The sequence below is a fragment of the Dreissena polymorpha genome, chromosome 10 (assembly GCF_020536995.1).
Source record: "Dreissena polymorpha isolate Duluth1 chromosome 10, UMN_Dpol_1.0, whole genome shotgun sequence".
NCBI lineage: Eukaryota > Metazoa > Mollusca > Bivalvia > Myida > Dreissenidae > Dreissena > Dreissena polymorpha.
Window position 1 is genome coordinate 47,606,064 of NC_068364.1, and position 20,996 is coordinate 47,627,059.

Here is a 20,996-nt window from a genome sequence, read left to right on the forward strand (position 1 = left end):
GAAATAATTATAACTTCATATCTTTGCAATCAGTTGCCTTAAATTATACATAAGAATAAAAACATTAAGCTTATTGCTATCGTCATATGATATCATTTCAAACCCTGTTGGAAGAAACAATTGTTTATTACCAGTTACTCAATAGTGCAAATGTAATGGTCTATTGCACTCGGGCATACATCTGCCAGGTTTTATGACTTAAATCTGGTTGTATAAACACATGATCGAAGGGTCACCAGATAAGCGAAAACACAACCTAAATCTGCAGGTAATATAGGGCTTTGAAATTTCATGACTGTCTGAAAATGTAGTCTTTAATTATGGACTTAATGAATTATGAATAATAATTGTTATTCAAATCAATCATGTTCACATTATTAGCCCAAAAAAGCATTAAATAAATTCTGATCTCCCAGGCAACGAAAACAGACATAATCTGTTTGGTTGGTAAAAACAACGCTGACCTTTATGATATACCAATTGTAGCTTCATTTAAAGAATGAAAAATTATGTGATATATGATTTTAAATTATTCAGTTTGAATTGTACCCACAGACTAGTGTGCTTTTCATAATCAAGAACATTCTATGGTAAGTCAATATCCTTGAAATTAAATCGGGAGGCGGAAAACTACAACGGGCTAGGCATGGTATGGTATTGCGCAAGGGGGGGTTAGAGGGTTAGGGTTAGGGTCAGTGTTAGGGGTCGGGTTAGGGTTTGGGTTAGCCTAAACCCAACCCTAACCCTAACCCGACCCCTAACCCTAACCCTTACCCTTTTTTGGGGTTATCACCCCTGACCATGCCTCGCCCGTTGTAGTTTTCCGCCTCCAAAATTAATTATGGCTCTTCACAGGGGATTATGATTTGGTAGGATTTAGACATACCTTTTTTAAGTAAATACATGTTATTGTGCAACCTTATTTGAGGGTCAGTAACTGATATATTCTAGCTGTATACATGTATTATCGTGCTTTGAGCCATTAAAGAAATCTACAACAATGACAAATTTCCAAATATTTTTGATAATGTCACAGAGCTTCTAATAATTTCCCAATTAAAAATAAGCTGAACATGTTAAAAGCATTGATGTTAACCTTATTTAAATAATTGCTACGGTGTTGTTGTCTAGATGAGTTCACAAGGTGAACAAAATGTTTTTATAATAAGCATATATTGATTAACTATTAATAGGCGAAACGTATTGTTATGCTTAACAAAAATTAACTAATGCAATGTGATAAACATGCGCTACCTTCAGTACACATATATGCTTGCCATTTAATTTCATACTGATGAGAAAATTTGGTGGGAAAAATGGATATAACTCAATAATGTTATTATAGTCTATAAGTCATCTGAACAGTCAAAAATGTTGAACATGTAAGCTACAATTATTGAAATCAATATAGTAAAAAAAAACAAGCTAGTGAACTAACAAAAGAAATACGTGGTGTATACAATACTCCATGCCAAAACCTAAAATACCAAACTAAAATAAATGCTACAAAGTTCTCGTAAATTTCAAAAATGTACATGCATTACAAACAATCTAAGAATCAACACCTTTAAGTTACAACTTATTACTCAAGATCCAAATATCATAACAATTGTAATATGTCATTTTCTGATTGTTTGTTGTGAAACATCAGTAAACAAGAGCTCTGGGGTCAGAGACATATGCCCCCCCCCCCCCAAACAGGGCTTTAAACTAGTGACCCCTAATTCAATAGGCGTCATCTACTAATAGGCGAATGCACAAGTAAATCAGTCAATTTGTTGATGAGTTATTGATTGGAAACAATTTTAACACTTATTGTGACAGTGACCTTGACCTTTGACCTAGTGACCCCAATTTAAAAGGGCTCATCTACTTTCCAATGCCAATGTTCAGGGAAGTTATCAAGCCAATCGGTGAAATGGGTGAGGAGTTATTGATCAGAAATGATTTTGACACTTATTCAGACAGTGACCTTGACCTTTGACCTAGTGATCCCAATTTATGTAGGGGTCATCTTCAGTCCAAGGCCAATGCATACAAAAGGCAATTGGTCAATTTCTTGACGAGTTTTTTATTGGATACCATTAGACACTTATTGTGACAGTGACCTTGACCTTTGAGCTAGTGACCACAATTTAAATAGCGGTCATCTACTGTTCAAAGCCAATGCACATGCAAAGTATTAAGCCAATTGGTAAATCGGTTGACGAGTAATTGATCAGAAACTATTTTCAAGCTTATTGAGACAGTGACCTTGACCATTGACCTAGCCCAAGGCCAATGCACATGGGAAGTATCAGGCCAATCAGTCAATTCGTTGGCGAGTTAATGATCGGAAATGATTTTCACACTTATTGTGACAGTGACCTTGACCTTTGACATAGTGACCCCAATTTCAATAGGGGTCATCTAATGTCCAAGGCCAATGCACATGTGAAGTTTCAAGCCACTCGGATAATCAATTGATGAGTTATTGATCGGAAACATACTGGTCTACCAACAGACCGACATACCGACCAACATCCAGCAAAACAATATACCTCCTCTTCTTCAAAGGGGGGCATAATAATTTCATTTTAAAAGGCATATTTATATTGCATATTCATAATCATACGAGAACACTGCCTTAGCAATGGTGTATAGACATTAGTTCATAATATTTTATACATGCCAGATGGCCTTATGTTCAATAAATAGCAGTTACTCCCAGGCTGTTCTGGTTTTATGCTGTTTGCACATAGCCATTTTCGCTTTGCTTCTGAGTGGGAAATGGTTAAGGAATTAAGTCCAACCATTAAAAAGAATTACATGGGGCTCATTGTTACCAGAAGCACTCAACTGGCAGTAAAAAAAAGCCATATTATTGTGACATTTTGCAGAGGCTTTTAATCAATTTTATAAAAAGGTTCAATTCCGTATTATGATGATGTTCCTTTTTGACTTCAAAATTCATGTATATTCTTGCAAAACTTGATTAACAGTAATTTAATTGACAACCTCTGCAATTTTATTAATACAAGTAGGATGAACAATGACCTTATAAAGGTTTTGAACAAATATTAATTTCATCAAACTATGGGTGCAGCAGGAGAGGTACCATATACCAAATATTAACAGACTTCAAGTCAGTCTAAAATTACTACTTATAACAAGATATAAGAATACTTAAAATCATGGAGTCTTCTAAATAATAAAGACCAGAACAATCAACCAGTTTGTAAATGGTTAACGCATGTGCCATAAAATAAGAAAAATTAAGATATTTTTAGGGCGTTAGAACAATAACTAATATATTTTAATATATCATAATAAAACCTTCTTACCTGATTTAGCATCTTTGCGGACTGCAATAATTGCATTCATTACAAAACCTAAACTAATAAAACCATGAACTAACATACAGTCACTGTGCAATAAATAAAACAAGGGACAAAATTGTCACAAAAACAGGTTTTCAATATATAAAAAAAAGCCTGATAAAGGGAGACAATTCAAAATGTGCATTGTTACCCCACTTATTTCAAATTCAATCTGTTTTTACTCGTGGTGACCTTGATTTTAATTTGAAAAAAGTCTGATAACGGGAGACAACTCAATATGTGCATTGTTACAGATTGTTCATAGTTACCCCCTTGTTTCAAAATCTATTTTTAGTTGTGGCGACCTTGACCTTGAAGATATCGACTTAATTCTTTCGCGTTACATACCGTCCAATGATGGTGAACAAATGTTCCAAATGATTTTAAAATCCCAAAATGAACGACATAGCTATGGCCCGGACAAGCTCATTTATGGCCATTTTTTACTTTTGACCTCAAAGTGTGACCTTGACCGTGGAGATATCGACGTTATTCTGTCTTGTGACACACCGTCAAATGATGGTGAATAAATGTGCCAAATGATTTTAAAATCTCACAATGAACGAACAAGCTTGTTCCAACCGCCCGCCAGCCCGCCCACCCACCGATATTCGCCAATCTAATAACCAGTTTTTTCCTTCGGAATAACCAGTTTTTTCCTTCGAAAAACCTGGTTAACAACAGAATTTTACTGCTAACATTAGATTCTGTTTGGCATTATGTCCATATTGTCTGTTATTGTTTCAAGCAAGCTACATTCTGGACAAGCAATTTTGTGTTGAAATATAACCTACGGCCTATAAGAGTGACACATGACCTCTTCTATTGATGGGCATTCATGGTAAGTTCTTGAAAAACTACATGATGAATGTTAAAGAAACAGAACAGACAAGGTGGTTTACCACACCATTTGACCTGTGATATCTAAGTGTGACATTGACCTCTGAAGTAGGAAACCCGGGTTACAAGCACTGTCCATAAGGTGGTTATTTGTGGCAAATTATTCTAAAATTGCATGGTGAATGACAAATCTAATTAAACAAGACTATTGTCGAGCAATATGGTCCCCTACTGGTGAAACTCCACTATTTTCAGCAATATTTCTAGTCTATTTGTTGCCATAGCGATGAGAATACTTGACGTAGGAACAGAATGAAATGACGTGCATAATCTCCATATTGCCATCTGTCCATGCATAATCTCCATATTGCCATCTGTCCATTTTTCAAGTTTCATGAACAAATACGAAGAACTTTTGAAATGTTTGCAGGATCCAGAAAAGTGTGACAGACTCACAGACTGACACACAGAGCGGAAACCCAACATTTTGTATTATAATATTGTTACTTTAAAATTGCGCAATCAGTAAAAAAACTACAGTCTGAACAACCATTGGTACTGCTATCATGCTTTTCCCTATTGGGCTCCACAACAAATCACATATTTTCTCTTCACGATTTTAGTACGTTATTATCATATCGAGATTATTCAAGGTTCAAGAGGTAACACAAAATCTAAATACACAAACTATCATTCACACACAAAGATAAAAACATAATAATGAACATAAAAATCAAACAATAAATAACCACTGTGTTGCACACATGAACAAATATAAGAATAACAGAAAAACATATTGTTGTCAATATATTAAATACTGACGTGCTAATTGCTATTAAAAACTCACAAATGATTATATTGTACATTGTCCACAGTTTGATAAGCAACAGCAATAACCACTGAAAGCAAATGAATGGTTAATCATTTGAAACAAGCACTTTAAAATTATGATGACATCAGCTTTCTTTAATCAAATTATATGACAATCAAAGGCCCTTTGTTGCTCAGCTGATACCCAAAGGAACTAAATATATATGATCTTGGAAGCTTTTGTGATGCTCCAGCTAGTAACCATTTTAGAAATCAGTCAAGCAATCGTTAGAATAAAGGTTCAGAACAAGTTTCATGATGATTTGGCTAGCCAAAACACTGAAAGAGTGTTTAAAATGTTTCACTGTAGACAAATAAGCAAGGATCCCCGTTGCTAAAAATTTATCATCAGCCACATTTTTATATCATTCTGATTTCTAATTAATTTGCTTATTTAAACAAGCTTTATGAAGAAAAGGTTGTGGTTGAAGGAGTCAAGATTTTTTATCTTTCCTTTATCCATTTAAGAACATTGTGCTCTTGTGAGCTTAAAATGTACCAGAGATCGCATTGTTGTAGTAGATATGGTGTCCACCTAGCGACAGGGAGGTCACATGGTGTACGCCTAGTGATTGGGAGGTCACAGGATTGATCCCCAATGTGGAAGCGTTCTTTAGATTTCCCTCATAGACACAAAGTCATGGTTCTAGTCCCAGAAAACAGACTCGAGAGCGTTTCAAATAAGCCTTAGGCGTTCTATGCAATCGTGCTAAATTAAGTAGGTTTAAACTAAAAATGTACCATGATCATCTCATACACAATTAAACATGTATTTACTCCTGAAACAACTTACTTCTTAAAGTTGTCAAATTACCTGGTAACAAGGTAACTTGGCTATGAGTCCATTTAGTTAACATTGAAGCCATACCTGTCATATGTTTTTTTCTTTGCAATATTGTAAAAAAATAATTTGGGAACTCTAGAGATTTTTTCAATAATCTGAATAGAAAAATTGTGTCTATACAGCACGCATTAAAACCTAAACCAGCTGAAAACATATGGGCAAAAAAAAACAACACATATATTCAAACCTATCAATCCCTAAAGATCTGTGTAGCTTAACCCTTTCCAACTTAGAAGCAAAGTGAAAATGGCTGTATGCAACCAGCATAAAATCTTAACAGCCAGCAAGTAAATCACAGTCTGTTCAGGTTTTATGCTGATTGCTTCAAATCAGTACCTTAGAGTAAAAAAGGAAGCCTTTAAACTAAAACAGAGAAACAAAGGTCTTAATTTAATTTGAAATTCTGAGGGACTGCAAAGCTTTGAAGAGCGTATCTGAGTCGGAAAGGCTTAACATTTTATCTCTTAAATACATATTTTCATGCATTTGTAGTTCCTTAGTTATATTTAATTTTAGACCTTTTTAAAATAGATTCAAGTTTTTAAGGCTTCATTTCCAAACCTTAGATACTGATGAGCAGCAAACAGCATAAAACATCAACAGGCTGAGAGTATCACGCAGGCTGTTCTGGTTTAATGCCATTGGCTTCTGAGTTGGAAAGGCTTAATTACAATTTTGTCACAACATTTACCTGTCTTTGTCAGTGGTGTCTGGAAGAGTGATCTCACAACGCTGTTTTCTGATGCTCTCAACATGTTCACTACTTCAACAGGAAGACGGTCACGGTTTTTCTCCAGGAAGCCAGAGCAATCATAGCGAACTTTCCCAGCGTAGTGGTCAATGCTGAAATACAGACTGGCTGTGGCCTTTGGTCGGCTGTAGTAGTGGCTTTTGACGTTTTGGTGGAACTTTTCTGAAAGATAAATGGTATGACATTAGGGGGGTTTTTCTTTTTTGAACAACAAATCAGTTTAAATCTACAAGACTGGCATTTACTTTTCAAAGGCAATGACCTCAGAATTTATTTACTTTTATGATTTTTTAGCGTTTTTAAGCCATTTCCAGTGCTTTTGCATTTTGCCAGTAGCCGATTGTTAATTTGAAATAATTTAGAACAGTGATTGAATATGAAAAATACACACACAATGACATATTTTAAGAAGGTGTAAAACTTAGAGTATTTGTAAAAAAAAATCTAAAAATTTGGTCATTTGCTTCTTCACATTGATCAAACACAAAAACAAACCCTTCACATTGACTTAATAAATCATTTGAACTAATAGCCTTTATTGCAGTGCACATAACAAAACCCTTCACATTGACTTAATAAATCATTTGGACTAATAGCCTTTATTGCAGTGCACATAACAAAACCCTTCACATTGACTTAATAAATCATTTGAACTAATAGCCTTTATTGCAGTGCACATAACAAAACCCTTCACATTGACTTAATAAATCATTTGAACTAATAGCCTTTATTGCAGTGCACATAACAAAACCCTTCACATTGACTTAATAAATCATTTGAACTAATAGCCTTTATTGCAGTGCACATAACAAAACCCTTCACATTGACTTAATAAATCATTTGAACTAATAGCCTTTATTGCAGTGCACATAACAAAACCCTTCACATTGACTTAATAAATCATTTGAACTAATAGCCTTTATTGCAGTGCACATAACAAAACCCTTCACATTGACTTAATAAATCATTTGAACTAATAGCCTTTATTGCAGTGCACATAACAAAACCCTTCACATTGACTTAATAAATCATTTGAACTAATAGCCTTTATTGCAGTGCACATAACAAAACCCTTCACATTGACTTAATAAATCATTTGAACTAATAGCCTTTATTGCAGTGCACATAACAAAACCCTTCACATTGACTTAATAAATCATTTGAACTAATAGCCTTTATTGCAGTGCACATAACTATGAACAAAGAGTCTACAACTCCTAACACTAAGTATAGACAACACTCCTATACAATTTTGAAAACAGGCAAGTTCATGCCACAAATTTCACAGGTACAATCATTCAAATTAAAAATGTGTATCTAAGTTCAAGGGCAAATAACTCTACAAATAATATTGTTATATACATGGAAATTAGGTGCACTTTTATGTACTCTAGAAAGAATATTGTGACATAAATAAAGATTAGGTCTAGCACTTCTTCAAAGTATAAACAACATATCTTCAAAGTTTTATGTTAACCCTTTCAGCGCTGGAACCGACTTTTAAAGGCCTTTGCAAACAGTTCAGATCCAGATGAGACGCCACAGAATGTTGCGTCTCATCAGGATCCAAACTGTTTGCTATTCTGACAGTATTCTTTGAAAAAAAATCGAAGAAAATGCTAATTTTAGAAATTCGGCAGACAACATTTTAGCAGACGACAAATTTCCCAGCATGCAAAGGGCTAATAGGTTGCAAAAGTGAGGGACTAGTTTGCGAAACAAAGTAACATGCACAATGTGACAGACCAATCATCTGACCACCATGGCTATTCCAGTATACCTCTTTAAACATAAAAAAGGTATAATAAAGGACCATGTGCTATGAAATAAGATTCATGTCTTCCAGCTTGTGCAGGTAAAGGCAATGACCCCAGTGTATATTTCGTTAAGTATTATAATAACAATACATCAAAATAGATTTGAAGATTAAAAGTTTATAGAATTATTCAAATACTTCTTTTCGATAGCCAGTGGTTATAGTTAGCACATGCCCATATGACGTTCACAGAGAATATAACAAGGAATATCAAATTGCTCATTTATAATGGCCACTAAAGACTCTCTCAGTTTACCTTTTCCCACTCAGAAGAAAAGTGAAAATTGCTATGTGAAAACAACATAAAACCAGAACAGCCTGCGAGTAACTCATCAGTTTGCTGCTCATCAGTAACTAAGGTATGGAAATGAAGCCTATAAAACTTGAATATAGTAAGAAAGGTCTTTAACAACATTTAACTTTCTAAGAGAATACAATTGCGTCAACATACATGTCTTAGTGGTAAAGGGTTAAATAGGCCACTTGCTACAGGCTCAAACAATACTCCAAATATGTTTCTTTATTCCCAAACTGTTCCTGTTCCTGTTAATTTCTCATATGTAATCATTGTAAGAACTCAGGATTACACAAATATGCTATGCCTAAATTGTCAGTGATTTAAAAAAAACTGTGTTTGTTTAAATGAATTATTCACCTGCAATTCATTGGCTCTGTGTCCAATATATCTCTATCAATATTCATAAAAGCAAAATTCTGACAACTAATTCATTCAAACATAAAATGTAAAGATAACATAGTGTGTACATTCAAATTCTGTTTTTTGCTGCTCTTTTTGTTATGTCCTTTTGATTTTTGAACAGCATTTTTGTCATATTACAATGGTCAGCAAACCTATTCAAACTGTTCTTGCATACACTGATTTAGCAGTTCTAGTTGTACATACATGTTCTAATGCCAGTATATGACAGAGGCAGAGAAAGGCCTTAGATGCAATGTCATCACAAAGCCCCTCACAAGAAATTTTCTGAACTTTGAATTGAACCAGTGACCCTAGGATTTGTAGCACAGGACTCTACCAATTAAGGCAACAAGCAAAGTTACTGCACAAGCTAATCACGGACAACACTTTCCCATAGACTGTACACACTTTCCCATAGACTGTTTACACTTTCCCATATACTTATACACTTTCCCATAGACTGTATACACTTTCCCATAGACTGTACACACTTTCCCATAGACTGTATACACTTTCCCATAGACTGTATAAACTTTCCCATAGACTGTATACACTTTCCCATAGACTGTATACACTTTCCCATAGACTGTATACACTTTCCCATATACTGTATACACTTTCCCATAGACTGTATACACTTTCCCATAGACTGTATACACTTTCCCATAGACTGTATTTTTGTTCAGAAGAGACTGCCTTTAAACGAAAATTTCCATAAAAGTATAAAGTGTTGTCTTTGATAAGCCTGTGCAGACTGCACTGGCTAATCTGGGATGACACTTTACACATGCATTGAGCCTAGATTTCTTAAAACAATGCTTCTTTTTACCAACAAGTGTCCAGTCAGTTGCCTTGGGGAAGTGGCTCTCCTCATCAAGGAGGGCTAATAAGCCCATAGGCTTCACCAGGAACATGTCCAACAGGGGTCGATTGTCTACAAATGTTATTGCCTTTCCATCTATACCCTCGTTCTTGTACTCTTGCTGAAACACACACACACGCATACATATACATCCATACATATATATGTCCAACCAGTTTATGTTCTATGTGTTGATTAAAGATAAACTGCTTATATAAAAGCATTTTTAATGTTGTTCCAGTGAAAATATAAATTTAAATTGTCTACACCATTATTTGTTTTACAACTAATATTAAAATAGTATGCCAAATTTTGTAATTCCTTTACAACTCTCTCAAGATAAATAATTACTTTATTGTCTGCTTGACATGACCCCTAATGAGTATGAATTTCTGAAAATATTGCTAAAGCATGTATAAATGTCTAATTACAGTAAGACATTGCCCCTTTTCCACTCAGAGGCAAAGTGAAAGTGACTATGTGCATACAGCATAAAACCAGAACAGCCTGCAAGTAACTCGCAGTCTGTTCAGGTTTTATGCTGTTTGCTGCTCATCAGTATCTAAGGGTTGAAAATGAAGCCTTAAAATCTTGAATCTAGTATGAAATGTTTTTAATTAGATGTAACTTTCTAAGGAACTACAAATGTGTCAAAATACATATCTAAGTGGTAAATAGGGTAAATAGTCTTGTAACGCTTTCCCACTCAGTGAAAATTAATATATGAAAACTGCATTTGATTTCTAATGTATGACAAACAGGTCAAAATGCATATATGTTAAGGATAAAGGGTTAACCCTTTGCATGCTGGGAAATTTGTCATCTGCTAAAATGTCGTCTGCTGAATTTCTAAAATTAGCATTTTCTTCGTTTTTTTTTCAAAGAATATTATCAGAATAGCAAACAGTTTGGATCCTGATGAGACGCCACATTCTGTGGCGTCTCATCAGGATCCAAACTGTTTGCAAAGGCCTTCAAAATTCAGTTCCCGCACTGAAAGGGTTACATAGACTTGCACTCACCAGTTCCCATGCAAAGATATGCTGATTGAAGTAGTACTGGATCTGTTCATTGGCAATGTTTATACACAGCTGTTCAAAGGAGTTGCTGGGGAAGTTTTCAAACCCAAATATGTCCAACAGACCGATAATGTTGATTTCCTCCCTAAAAAACAAGAACATTTTAAGAATATATTTGAGTCATGCTCTACAAAAATGGGACTTAATGTGCAGGGCTTTTTTTCCTTCTTCGATAATGGCCGTTTTTCACAAATTTGGGAAATTTTCACAAAATTAGAAATTTCCCGACTATTTTTTTCACAATTTTAAACAGTCCGCTACTCATTTTTTCACAAAATTAGGGGGGGCCAAGGCTGCTTCACAAAAACATGAAAAAAAGCCCTTGGTGTGTGTATAGTGTCATAAGCCTGTGCAGCCCACAGGATTTTCGCTATGACAAGACTTCTACATAAAAGGGGAAAGTGTTGTCCATGACTAGCTTCTATGCACACTTTACGCACAAGCCCCAAAGGGTAGCTCATTTGTGCAATGTTTTGAACACAAATAAAAACTGCAGCAATAATATATCAGTATCAAGAAAACATATGGGCGTGCTCTATGAAAAGGGAGTTTAATGCATGTGCGTAAAGCGTGTCCCAGATTAACCTGAGCAATCAGGGACGTATTTTCGGCTTAAATGATATTTTCAGTTTAAAGAAAGTCTCTTCTTAGCAAAAATTCCAGTTTATACAGAAAGTGTTGCTCCTGATTAGCCTGTGTGAACTGCACAGGCTAATCTGAGACGACACTTTACGAAAATGCATTAAACCTCCTTTTCACAGAGTACGGCTCATATAAAATGACATGTTTAAACAAGAGATGTGTTTGTCAGAAACACAATGACCCCTATTGCCCCGCTAATATATCATTTTGGCAGGGTTTAGAAATTATCTCCCTTTTAAAGCTTATTACTTCCCTTGGATTGTATGTTTTTTACTTTTGACCTTGAAGGATGACTTTGACCTAGACCTTTCACCACAAAAAATGTGCAGCTTTATAAGATACACATGCATGCCAAATATCAAAAATAAAATTTCAATATATCCTTTGGCAGGTTTAGAAAATATCTCCCTTTAAAGCTTATTACTACCCTTTGATTGTATTTTTTTGACTTTTGACCTTGAAGGATGACCTTGACGTACCTTGACGTTTCAACACTCTAAATGTGCAGCTTCATGAGATACACATGCATGCCAAATATCAAGTTACTATCTTCAATATTGCAAAAGTTATGGCCAATGTTAAAGTTTTTGGACCGACGAACAGACGGACAGACTGACTGACTGACTGACTTGACTGACTGACTGACTGACTTGACTGACTGACTGACTGACTGACTGACTGACTGACTGACTGACTGACTGACTGACTGACTGACTGACTGACTGACTGACTGACGGACGGACAGTTCAACTGCTATATGCCATCCTACCGGGGGCATAAAAATAGGTCTCATATTAAAAAAACAAGTCTTCATTGAACACCATCAATTCTATTGATAGAACATTAATTGTTACACTAAAAACTACATTTTTTTATAAAAACGATTTTATTACGTGACATGACATGAAAGGAATATATACTTAACAGTTGGTAAGTTACAATCTTCTGAATTTTTTAGACATCATACAAATTTAAACTATTCAAAGTTGCACAACGCGGTAAGATGCAAACGCACTAAATTAGTTTAAAACTATTTATTTAGGTCAATTGCATAGCAAGCCTAAGGCTTATTTGAAACGCTCTCGAGTCCGTTTCCTGGGACTAGAACCAGTACTTGGTGTCTATGGAGGAGATCTAAAGAACGCTCCCATAGTGGAGATTGAACTCATGACCTCCCGGTCGCTAGGGACACCATATCCATTGAACCATGGCAACCTGCAATTGCATGACACACTCAATTGAAATCTTAACCAGCACTATTGGTGTTTATTCTTTTCACTAGCAAACACTTTGGAATGACTTAATAAATAAGCTTTGATAATGTTTCAAATGAAAATAACAATACAAACAGAAAAACAAGAGCTTTTTTGGGACATCTGGTTTATTTTCAAACCTATCAATCCCTAAAGATCTATGTAGCTTAACCCTTTCCCACTTAGAAGCAAAGTGAAAATGGCTATGTGCAAACAGCATAAAACCAGAACAGCCTGTGAGTAACTCGCAGTCTGTTCAGGTTTTATGCTGTTTGCTGCTCATCAGTAACTAAGGGTTGGAAATGAAGTCTTTAAAACTTGAATTTAGTATGAAAAGTCTTCAATTATATTAAGCTTTCTAAGGAACAACAAATGAGTCAAAATACATATTTTAGTGGTAAAGGTTTAAAACATAAACAAAACAAAACACATACATTTTACAAGCATCAATAAAAACTTACAAATGAGCCCTTTCTGGATAAAACGGGGCTTACAATTTGTATGCATAAAGTATTGTCCCAGATTAGTGTCAGTATGCACAGGCTATTCAGGAGGAAACTTTATGCTTTAATGGTAGTTTTTGTTTCCAGGAAGTCTCTCGCAAAAATCCAGTTAAGGCAAACAATGTTATTCCTGATTACCCGCTGTGGACTGCACAGGCTAATCTGAGACAATGCTTTACGCAAATGTGTCTTGTTTTCAGAAAATTGGGCTTAATGCATGTGCGTAAAGTGTGGTCCCAGATTAGCCTGTGCAGTCCGCATCTGGGATGACACTTTACGCACATGCATTAAGCCAAATTTTCTCAAAACACAACTCAAATGCATGAAGACAAGTGTTCCCAGAGCGAGGCTCAACAGAGGTCCAGATAAGATGCGTATTAGCATAAAATGTGTCGTGTTCTGAGAAAACTGGGCATAATGCATGTGCGTAAAGTATCGTCCAAGATTGGCCTGTGCAGTCCGCACAGGCTAATCAGGGACGACACTTTCCGCCTAAACTTGATTTTCGGCAAGGAGGGACTTCCTTGAAACTAAAAATATCATAAAAGCGGAAAGTGTCGTCCCTGATTAGCCTGTGCGGACTGCACAGGCTAATCTGGGACGACACTTTACGCACATGCATTAAGCCCAATTTTCTCAGAACAAGACACAATTATACTTTTGATGAGTGAAAAAAATCATCATAAAAATTGGCATACCCATTTTGTGCCATAATATCAGTTGGACCAACAGTGCCCCATTTCGGATTATTTGATCAGCCATTTCAAAATGCATGTCTATGTAAACAAGAGTAGATGTTCTTTATTATTAAGACATGTTTTCTGCATGTTCATGTATAAAATTTTTATAGAATACAAAATCAAAGACTTTTTAAATACTCCCTCAATAAAATACTCCCGCTCAAGTTTTTGATTTTGTATTTTACTCATCAGCTGAAAAAGTCATGAGTGAAATAATCTTTATCTTAAAAGAATTATCTGGAGCTCTGAGTCTCAAATCTTTGTATTTTTACAAAATCTGCTCCACATGAGTCAGGTTCTGAGAAAACTGGACATAATGCATGTGCGTAAAGTTTCCACTTTTATGACATTGTTCGTTTAAATGAAGTCTCTTCTTAGCAAAAATCCAATATCGGCAGAAAGTGTCGTCCCTGATTAGCCTGCGCGGACTGTACAGGCTAATCTGGGACAACACTTTACGCACATGCATTATGCCCAGTTTTCTCAGAGAACATGACTCATATCTGCTCCATACTAAACAACTCACTGCTTATACAGCTGACCATCGGGCTGCAGCAGGACGTTACACTTGTTGACGATCCAGCTGAACAGACGTCCATAGAGGGCCTTGGACATGGCGTCGCGCACGTCTAGGGCCTCGTGCATGGAGTTCTCCCTGATGATTACCTCCCCTCGTGCCACCATGCCTGTGGTGGTCAACACCTCCGTCAGGTCCCGGGACTCCAGACCAAGCAGTTTGGCAACTAGTCATAGAAAGGGGGACATTTTGTTTCATCTAACCCTTTCCCTATCAGAAGCAAAGTGAAGATGGCTTGTGCAAAGAGCATAAAGCCAGAACAGCCTGCGAGTAACTCTCAGTCTGTTCAGATTTTATGCTGTTTGCTGCTTATCAGTATCTAAGGGTCAGAAATGAAGCCTTTAAAACTTGGATCTAGTAAGAGAGGTCTTAAATTAAATTTAACTTTCTATGGACTGTAAATGCGTAAAAATACGTATCTAAGTGGTAAAGGGCTAAAGTTCTTTTCAGCAATTTTGCTGCTATATTTGCTATGCCAACATTAATCTTTTGAAGTAATCTTCCGATATATTGTCATTTTCAAGACTTATCTGACATTTTGTCATTTTAAAGTGCATTTGTCATTTTAAGTGATTATACAAAACATATAGAAGACAGATAACAAAATGTATATAGAAGTATATTCTGATATTTTGTCATGTGAAGTGATATTCTTACATTTTGTCATATGAAGTGATATTCTTACAATTTTTTTATATGTAGCACTGTTTTGACATTTTGTCATTTTAAGTGCTAATTAAACATGTTTTTTTTTGAAGTGAATCATTATTATGACATTTTGTCATGCAAAGCACTATTCTGACACTCTGTCAATTGAAAAGTGTCTCTTACATTCAAATAAATGTTATATAACAGCAAACACAATTTTATTTATAGTGAAAATAAGTTGCAATGAAAATAACCAAAATAAAAGCATGCATAATTTTACAAACCAGTTCCGTATTTTCTATTTCCCATTATTACATGTAGTATTGACAAGTACTGTATTTCCGATTTCAACTTAACAATATTCACACCAGTTCTGTAATTTCTATTTAACCCTTAAACAGTTTCTGACCATTATTTGACTAAGTTCTGTATTTTCTATTTCACCACAACATTATTTGACCAGTTCTGTATTTTGAAGTTCTGTATTTTCTATTTCCCCTTAAGAGTATTTGACAAGTTCTGCATTTTCTATTTCTGCTTAACAGTATTGACCAGTTCTGTTTTATCTTTTTCACCTTAACAGTATTTGACTAGTTCTGTATTTGCTATTTCATCTTAACAGTATTGGACCAGTTCCTTATTTTCCATTTCCCTTTACCATTATTGACCATGCAGTTCCGTATTTTCTATTTCCCTTTACCAGTATTTGAATAGTTCTATTTCAACTCATAAGTATTGACCAACTCTTTATTTTCTATTTCCTTTACCAGTCTTTGAACAGTCTGTATTTTCACTAACTAACAAGTGTTGAACAACTCTGTTTTTTTTATTTCCACTCCGTCAGCACTATTCACAAGCTCTGTATTTTCTATTTCACCTTACCAGTATTGACAAGTTTTCATTTTCTATTTCACCTTATCAGTATTGACAAGTTTTCATTTTCTATTTAACTTACCAGTATTGACAAGTTTTCATTTTCTATTTCACATTACCTGCATTGATAAGCTCTGTATTTTTTTATTTCACCTTAACAGTATTGACAAGTTTTACATTTTCTATATCAAATTACCTGTATTGACATGCTCTGTATTTTCTATTACACCTTTACAATATTGACAGGTTTGCATTCTTTATTTTGCAGTACAATTAACCGAAATACGCCATATTTCCTATCAGAATATGTGGAGTTTTTACAACGAGAAGAGATGCAAATGGTTTGGTGTTTTAAATTTCTATTCAATTAACCAAATTATTCGATTATCCGATATTCAATTAAGTGGAATCTACTGTACCTGTATTGACAAGCTGTGTATTTTCTATTTCCACTCCATCTGCAGTGTGAGTCACAGAGGCTTTCTCCAGGAAGTCAATGTTCCCAGTATGCAATATGGCTGCTATCACGCCAAATATAGACTCTACCTCCTGAATGCAAGATTCGTTACAAGATATAATGGTTAATGATGATTAATAAGGACGGTAACAATATTTAAATATATTATAATGCATTGAAAAATATGTTATCCTGGATGTATTGCAATACACTTATCAGGCATGGCAATACATTTTGACATATTTCATATTATATTACCATACTCTGTTATAAATAAGTAAGAAAACACATATCAATTTTACAAATAATGTTTACTTTATATTAATAAACATCATCCAACTTATTGTAAAAAAATACCTTTTCTTCCATTAACACCATTATGTTATCCACTAAACCAGGGGAGGGGGGAATTATTGAATTTTGTGGTCATAAGTGTACTAATATGTTTTTTGCAATTAATATATTGAATGGCATATTGAAATGTCCCATTATGAATCACATGATGTTCAATTTATGGATTAAATCTTTTTTGAAAGTCCAAACACAATATTGCACTAAATTTACTAAATAGAAGTTCAAAACCTACTTCGTGCTTAAATCCTATTATATCGAAGCAATGCTGAATGGCCTTGAACTTGACCCGATTGGAAGACATTGTCACATGGTCAGGAGAGGAGGTCGTGTGATCACTGATATACCTGCAAAATTAAAAGAAAACAAATAGAAGTCTTTAGGAACAAATACATGATATTTGACATGTTTACATATAAAAGTTGTTATGTGAAAGTAGCATTTTTCTGTCTTCCGATATTTATTTGAGACTACAGTATGGTATTTGAAAAAAAATACCATGATGAAAACGTTAGACATCATAAAAAGCGCACTCAATATATTCATTATGGAAATAAATGAAAACAAAACATATTCAACACAATAAAATTGCCAGGACACAAATAAAGATCATGATTACAGGTACAAATATGTCCATAGAAAATATATTTGTTAAATTCTTAAGCAAGTTGAAAACATAATATCAGTAAAACATAGCCCTTACATTTATCATTTGATGCACGGTATACTTAACATAACCAAATAAATATCATGCTGTATTAATTGCATGTAAACAAATACAATAAGACGATCGACAACCTTACATATCGCTTTGACACTGCTGTTACAGGAGCTTATACATTACAAGTGCTTAAGTGTTTAAGTTCAATAAATATTTGTACCAAAAACAACACATTTTTATTTTGTACACTTTTATAAAATAAATATACAAACATACACAAATAAAGCTTAATGGCATATGCTTGCATACGATGACATCATTAAAATATGTGCTAAACAAGGTCGTATATGATTAAAAAAAGGTGTTGTAATCTGTGCTCCATGGTGGCTTAGAAACATTTCCATTAATATTTTTATACAAGGATGTATGGTAAAAACAATGTGTGTGAATTTTCAACAAGCTATTACATTTGTCAGGAAAAGTAACTGACCCTAGTAGAAATAATGGATAGAAAAATATTGCATTTTTCTTATTGCCACTCAACAAAAATATATAACATTCTATATTTTTTTTTACAGAAATCCATTTTCTTCAACCAATAGAATTATATATTCCAAAAACAAGAGATGTGTTTGTCAGAAACACAATGCCCCCTAATGTGCCGCTTTGAATTTTGTTTTGACCTTTGACCTTGAAGGATGACCTTCACCTTGACCTTTCACCACTCAAAATGTGCAGCTTCATGAGCTCGGGGGCATAAAAAGCATATGTCAAAAAGAAATATACCGGAATTTCACATTGTCCTTCAAGTGAAACTTGTGAATCTTGTCTTCTGATGGTAGTCCGTCATGGACATAGTAGAAGATGTGGAAATTCTGCTCATTTCTACAATTATGAACAGAACACATACATATAAGAAATGCAGTAGATTAAGATATGCTGCCCATATCTAAATTATTGCTGATTTGTATAAACTCACTCAGGGCTGTTCATTAACCCATTTAAGCCTAGTGGACTCTCCCATCCTTCTAAATTGGATCAATTTATTTCCAAAATTAGGGATGTCTAGTATATTTATTTCTATATTTAGAATATTTCTTACAGTAATTCCTTTGAGCAAACAGCGCAGACCTTGATGAGACGCTGCATCATGCGGCGTCTCATCTGAGTCTACGCTGTTTGCTAAGGCCTTTTTTCTAGACGCTAGGCATTAATGGGTTAAGTGTCATCCCTGATTAATATATTCAGTTTGCATAGGCTATATTCAGTTTGCATAGGCTAAATAGGGATGACACTTTCTTCATAAACTGTATAACAGTATTTTCGCATTACAAGATGAGACTTCCTTCAAACTAAAAAAACCATAACAGCTGAACGTTTATAACAGCTGAACGTGTCATCCCTGATTAGCCTGAACTGCTAACATAAAAACATTGTGAAATATAAAGCAACTGAGCTGCTCCTACAATTGCAAGTGTGAAAACAATAGGGTCATGCATTTGCCAAAATTAAATCAACATTTTACTACACTGTCAGTATTGGTTAAAGCAGGTATGCACGATTTTGTCAAATATTTATGAATTTATATAAAATGTGTAAACAACTTATTTTACATATATTTCAATATAAATTAAAATTAAAGTTAAGAAGAACATGTGTCGAAAAATGCAAAATAAGCCATATTTTTAATTCCTAAATCATAAATGTCTGTACATTCAAATTCACCAGACTGTATATCATGCATGTACGATGTGAATCTAAATTTAGTTTTACGGATCATTTTAATTTCCTGCAGCAATATCTACTCATACGACACACTAACTCCAATTCTAATAAAAAGACGAATGCTTTGGTTATTGTAGGAAAAAATGTTCAAAATATCTTCGTCACAATTGGCTCGGGGCGCTAATTTGTCTTTGCTGCATTTTATGAAGTTTGTCTTCAATGTATAATTGTTCTTGCATATTTTGTGTCATTGTAACATATTTTTATCAATATTTTACAATTTAACACATATACAAATCCTGCATACCCGCTTTAAAAGCTCCCTATACAAGTTTAATAAAGTATTGATAATTATGCATACAGTTTTCTTGTTTTAACATCATTATTAATGATTAATTATTATTTTTTATATTTAGACAAGGCTTTTGGAACAGTTCTTAAAAGCTAATATGTTTTGCTAAGATTAGATATTTGAAAAGAATGTAGACTTGGCACCTTTGAAAAAGTAATTATTTGTGAAAAAATCCATTCAAAAAAACATTCACAAAACTAACAAAATCTCTTCAGAGCTTCTGTTTAAATTGACAAATTGAAAATCACTTACTGCGCTTGAAAGATAACTCTCGACTTCTCCAGTAAATATTCTGTGATTTTGGCTAAAATAAATCACAAAAAATTTATTACGAAATGCTCCAGAAATAAACAAGAGATGTGTTTATCTGAAACACAATGCCCCCTATTGCACTGCTTTGAAATAAAATTTCAATATATCATTTGGCAGGTTTAGAAATTATCTCCCTTTTAAAGCTTTTAACTTACCTTCGATTGTATTTTTTAAAACTTTTGACCTTGAAGGATGACCTTGACCTTTCACAACTCAAAATGTGCAGCTTCGTGAGATACACATGCATGCCAAATATAAAGATGCTTCAATATTTAAAAAAGTTATGACCAAACTTGAACAAAGGTTAAAGTTTTAGGGGAAAAAATACAATGATATTTGACCTCTGACCTTGAAGGATGACCTTGACCTTGACTTTTCACCACTCAAAATGTGCAGCTCCATGAGAAACACAAGCATGACAAATATGAAGATGATATCTTCAATATTGCAAGAGTTATCAAACTTTAACCAAGGTTAAAGTTTTGGGACAAACAGACAGACAGACAGACAGACAGACAGACAGACAGACAGACAGACAGACAGACAGACAGACAGACAGACAGACAGACAGACAGACAGACAGACAGACAGGCCAAAAACAATATACCCCCGATCATTTGATCCGGGGGCATAAAAATACAATGATATTTGACCTTTGACCTTGAAGGTTTACCTTGACCTTTCACCACTAAAAATGTGCAGCTCCACAAGATACACATGCATGCCAAATATGAAGTTGCTGTGTTCAATATTAAAAAAGTTATGATAAAACTTAAACAAA

The 20,996-nt window shown here is 34.5% G+C and overlaps 1 protein-coding gene across 14 annotated transcripts in view; it reads right to left on the bottom strand.

The window, feature by feature from the left end:
- Window positions 1-20,996, bottom strand: part of LOC127849330 (myosin-IIIb-like) — an 83,651-nt gene that overhangs the window by 15,278 nt on the left and 47,377 nt on the right. For all 14 annotated transcript variants that reach the window (XM_052382055.1, XM_052382053.1, XM_052382054.1 and 11 more), the window contains 8 exons: window positions 20,156-20,207; window positions 18,613-18,711; window positions 17,401-17,512; window positions 16,777-16,906; window positions 14,786-15,002; window positions 11,065-11,206; window positions 10,010-10,163; window positions 6,605-6,826 (listed from right to left, as the gene is read on the bottom strand). In XM_052382055.1, coding sequence (XP_052238015.1) covers window positions 6,605-6,826; window positions 10,010-10,163; window positions 11,065-11,206; window positions 14,786-15,002; window positions 16,777-16,906; window positions 17,401-17,512; window positions 18,613-18,711; window positions 20,156-20,207 — 1,128 coding nt within the window. The remainder of the gene's footprint in view (window positions 1-6,604; window positions 6,827-10,009; window positions 10,164-11,064; window positions 11,207-14,785; window positions 15,003-16,776; window positions 16,907-17,400; window positions 17,513-18,612; window positions 18,712-20,155; window positions 20,208-20,996) is intronic.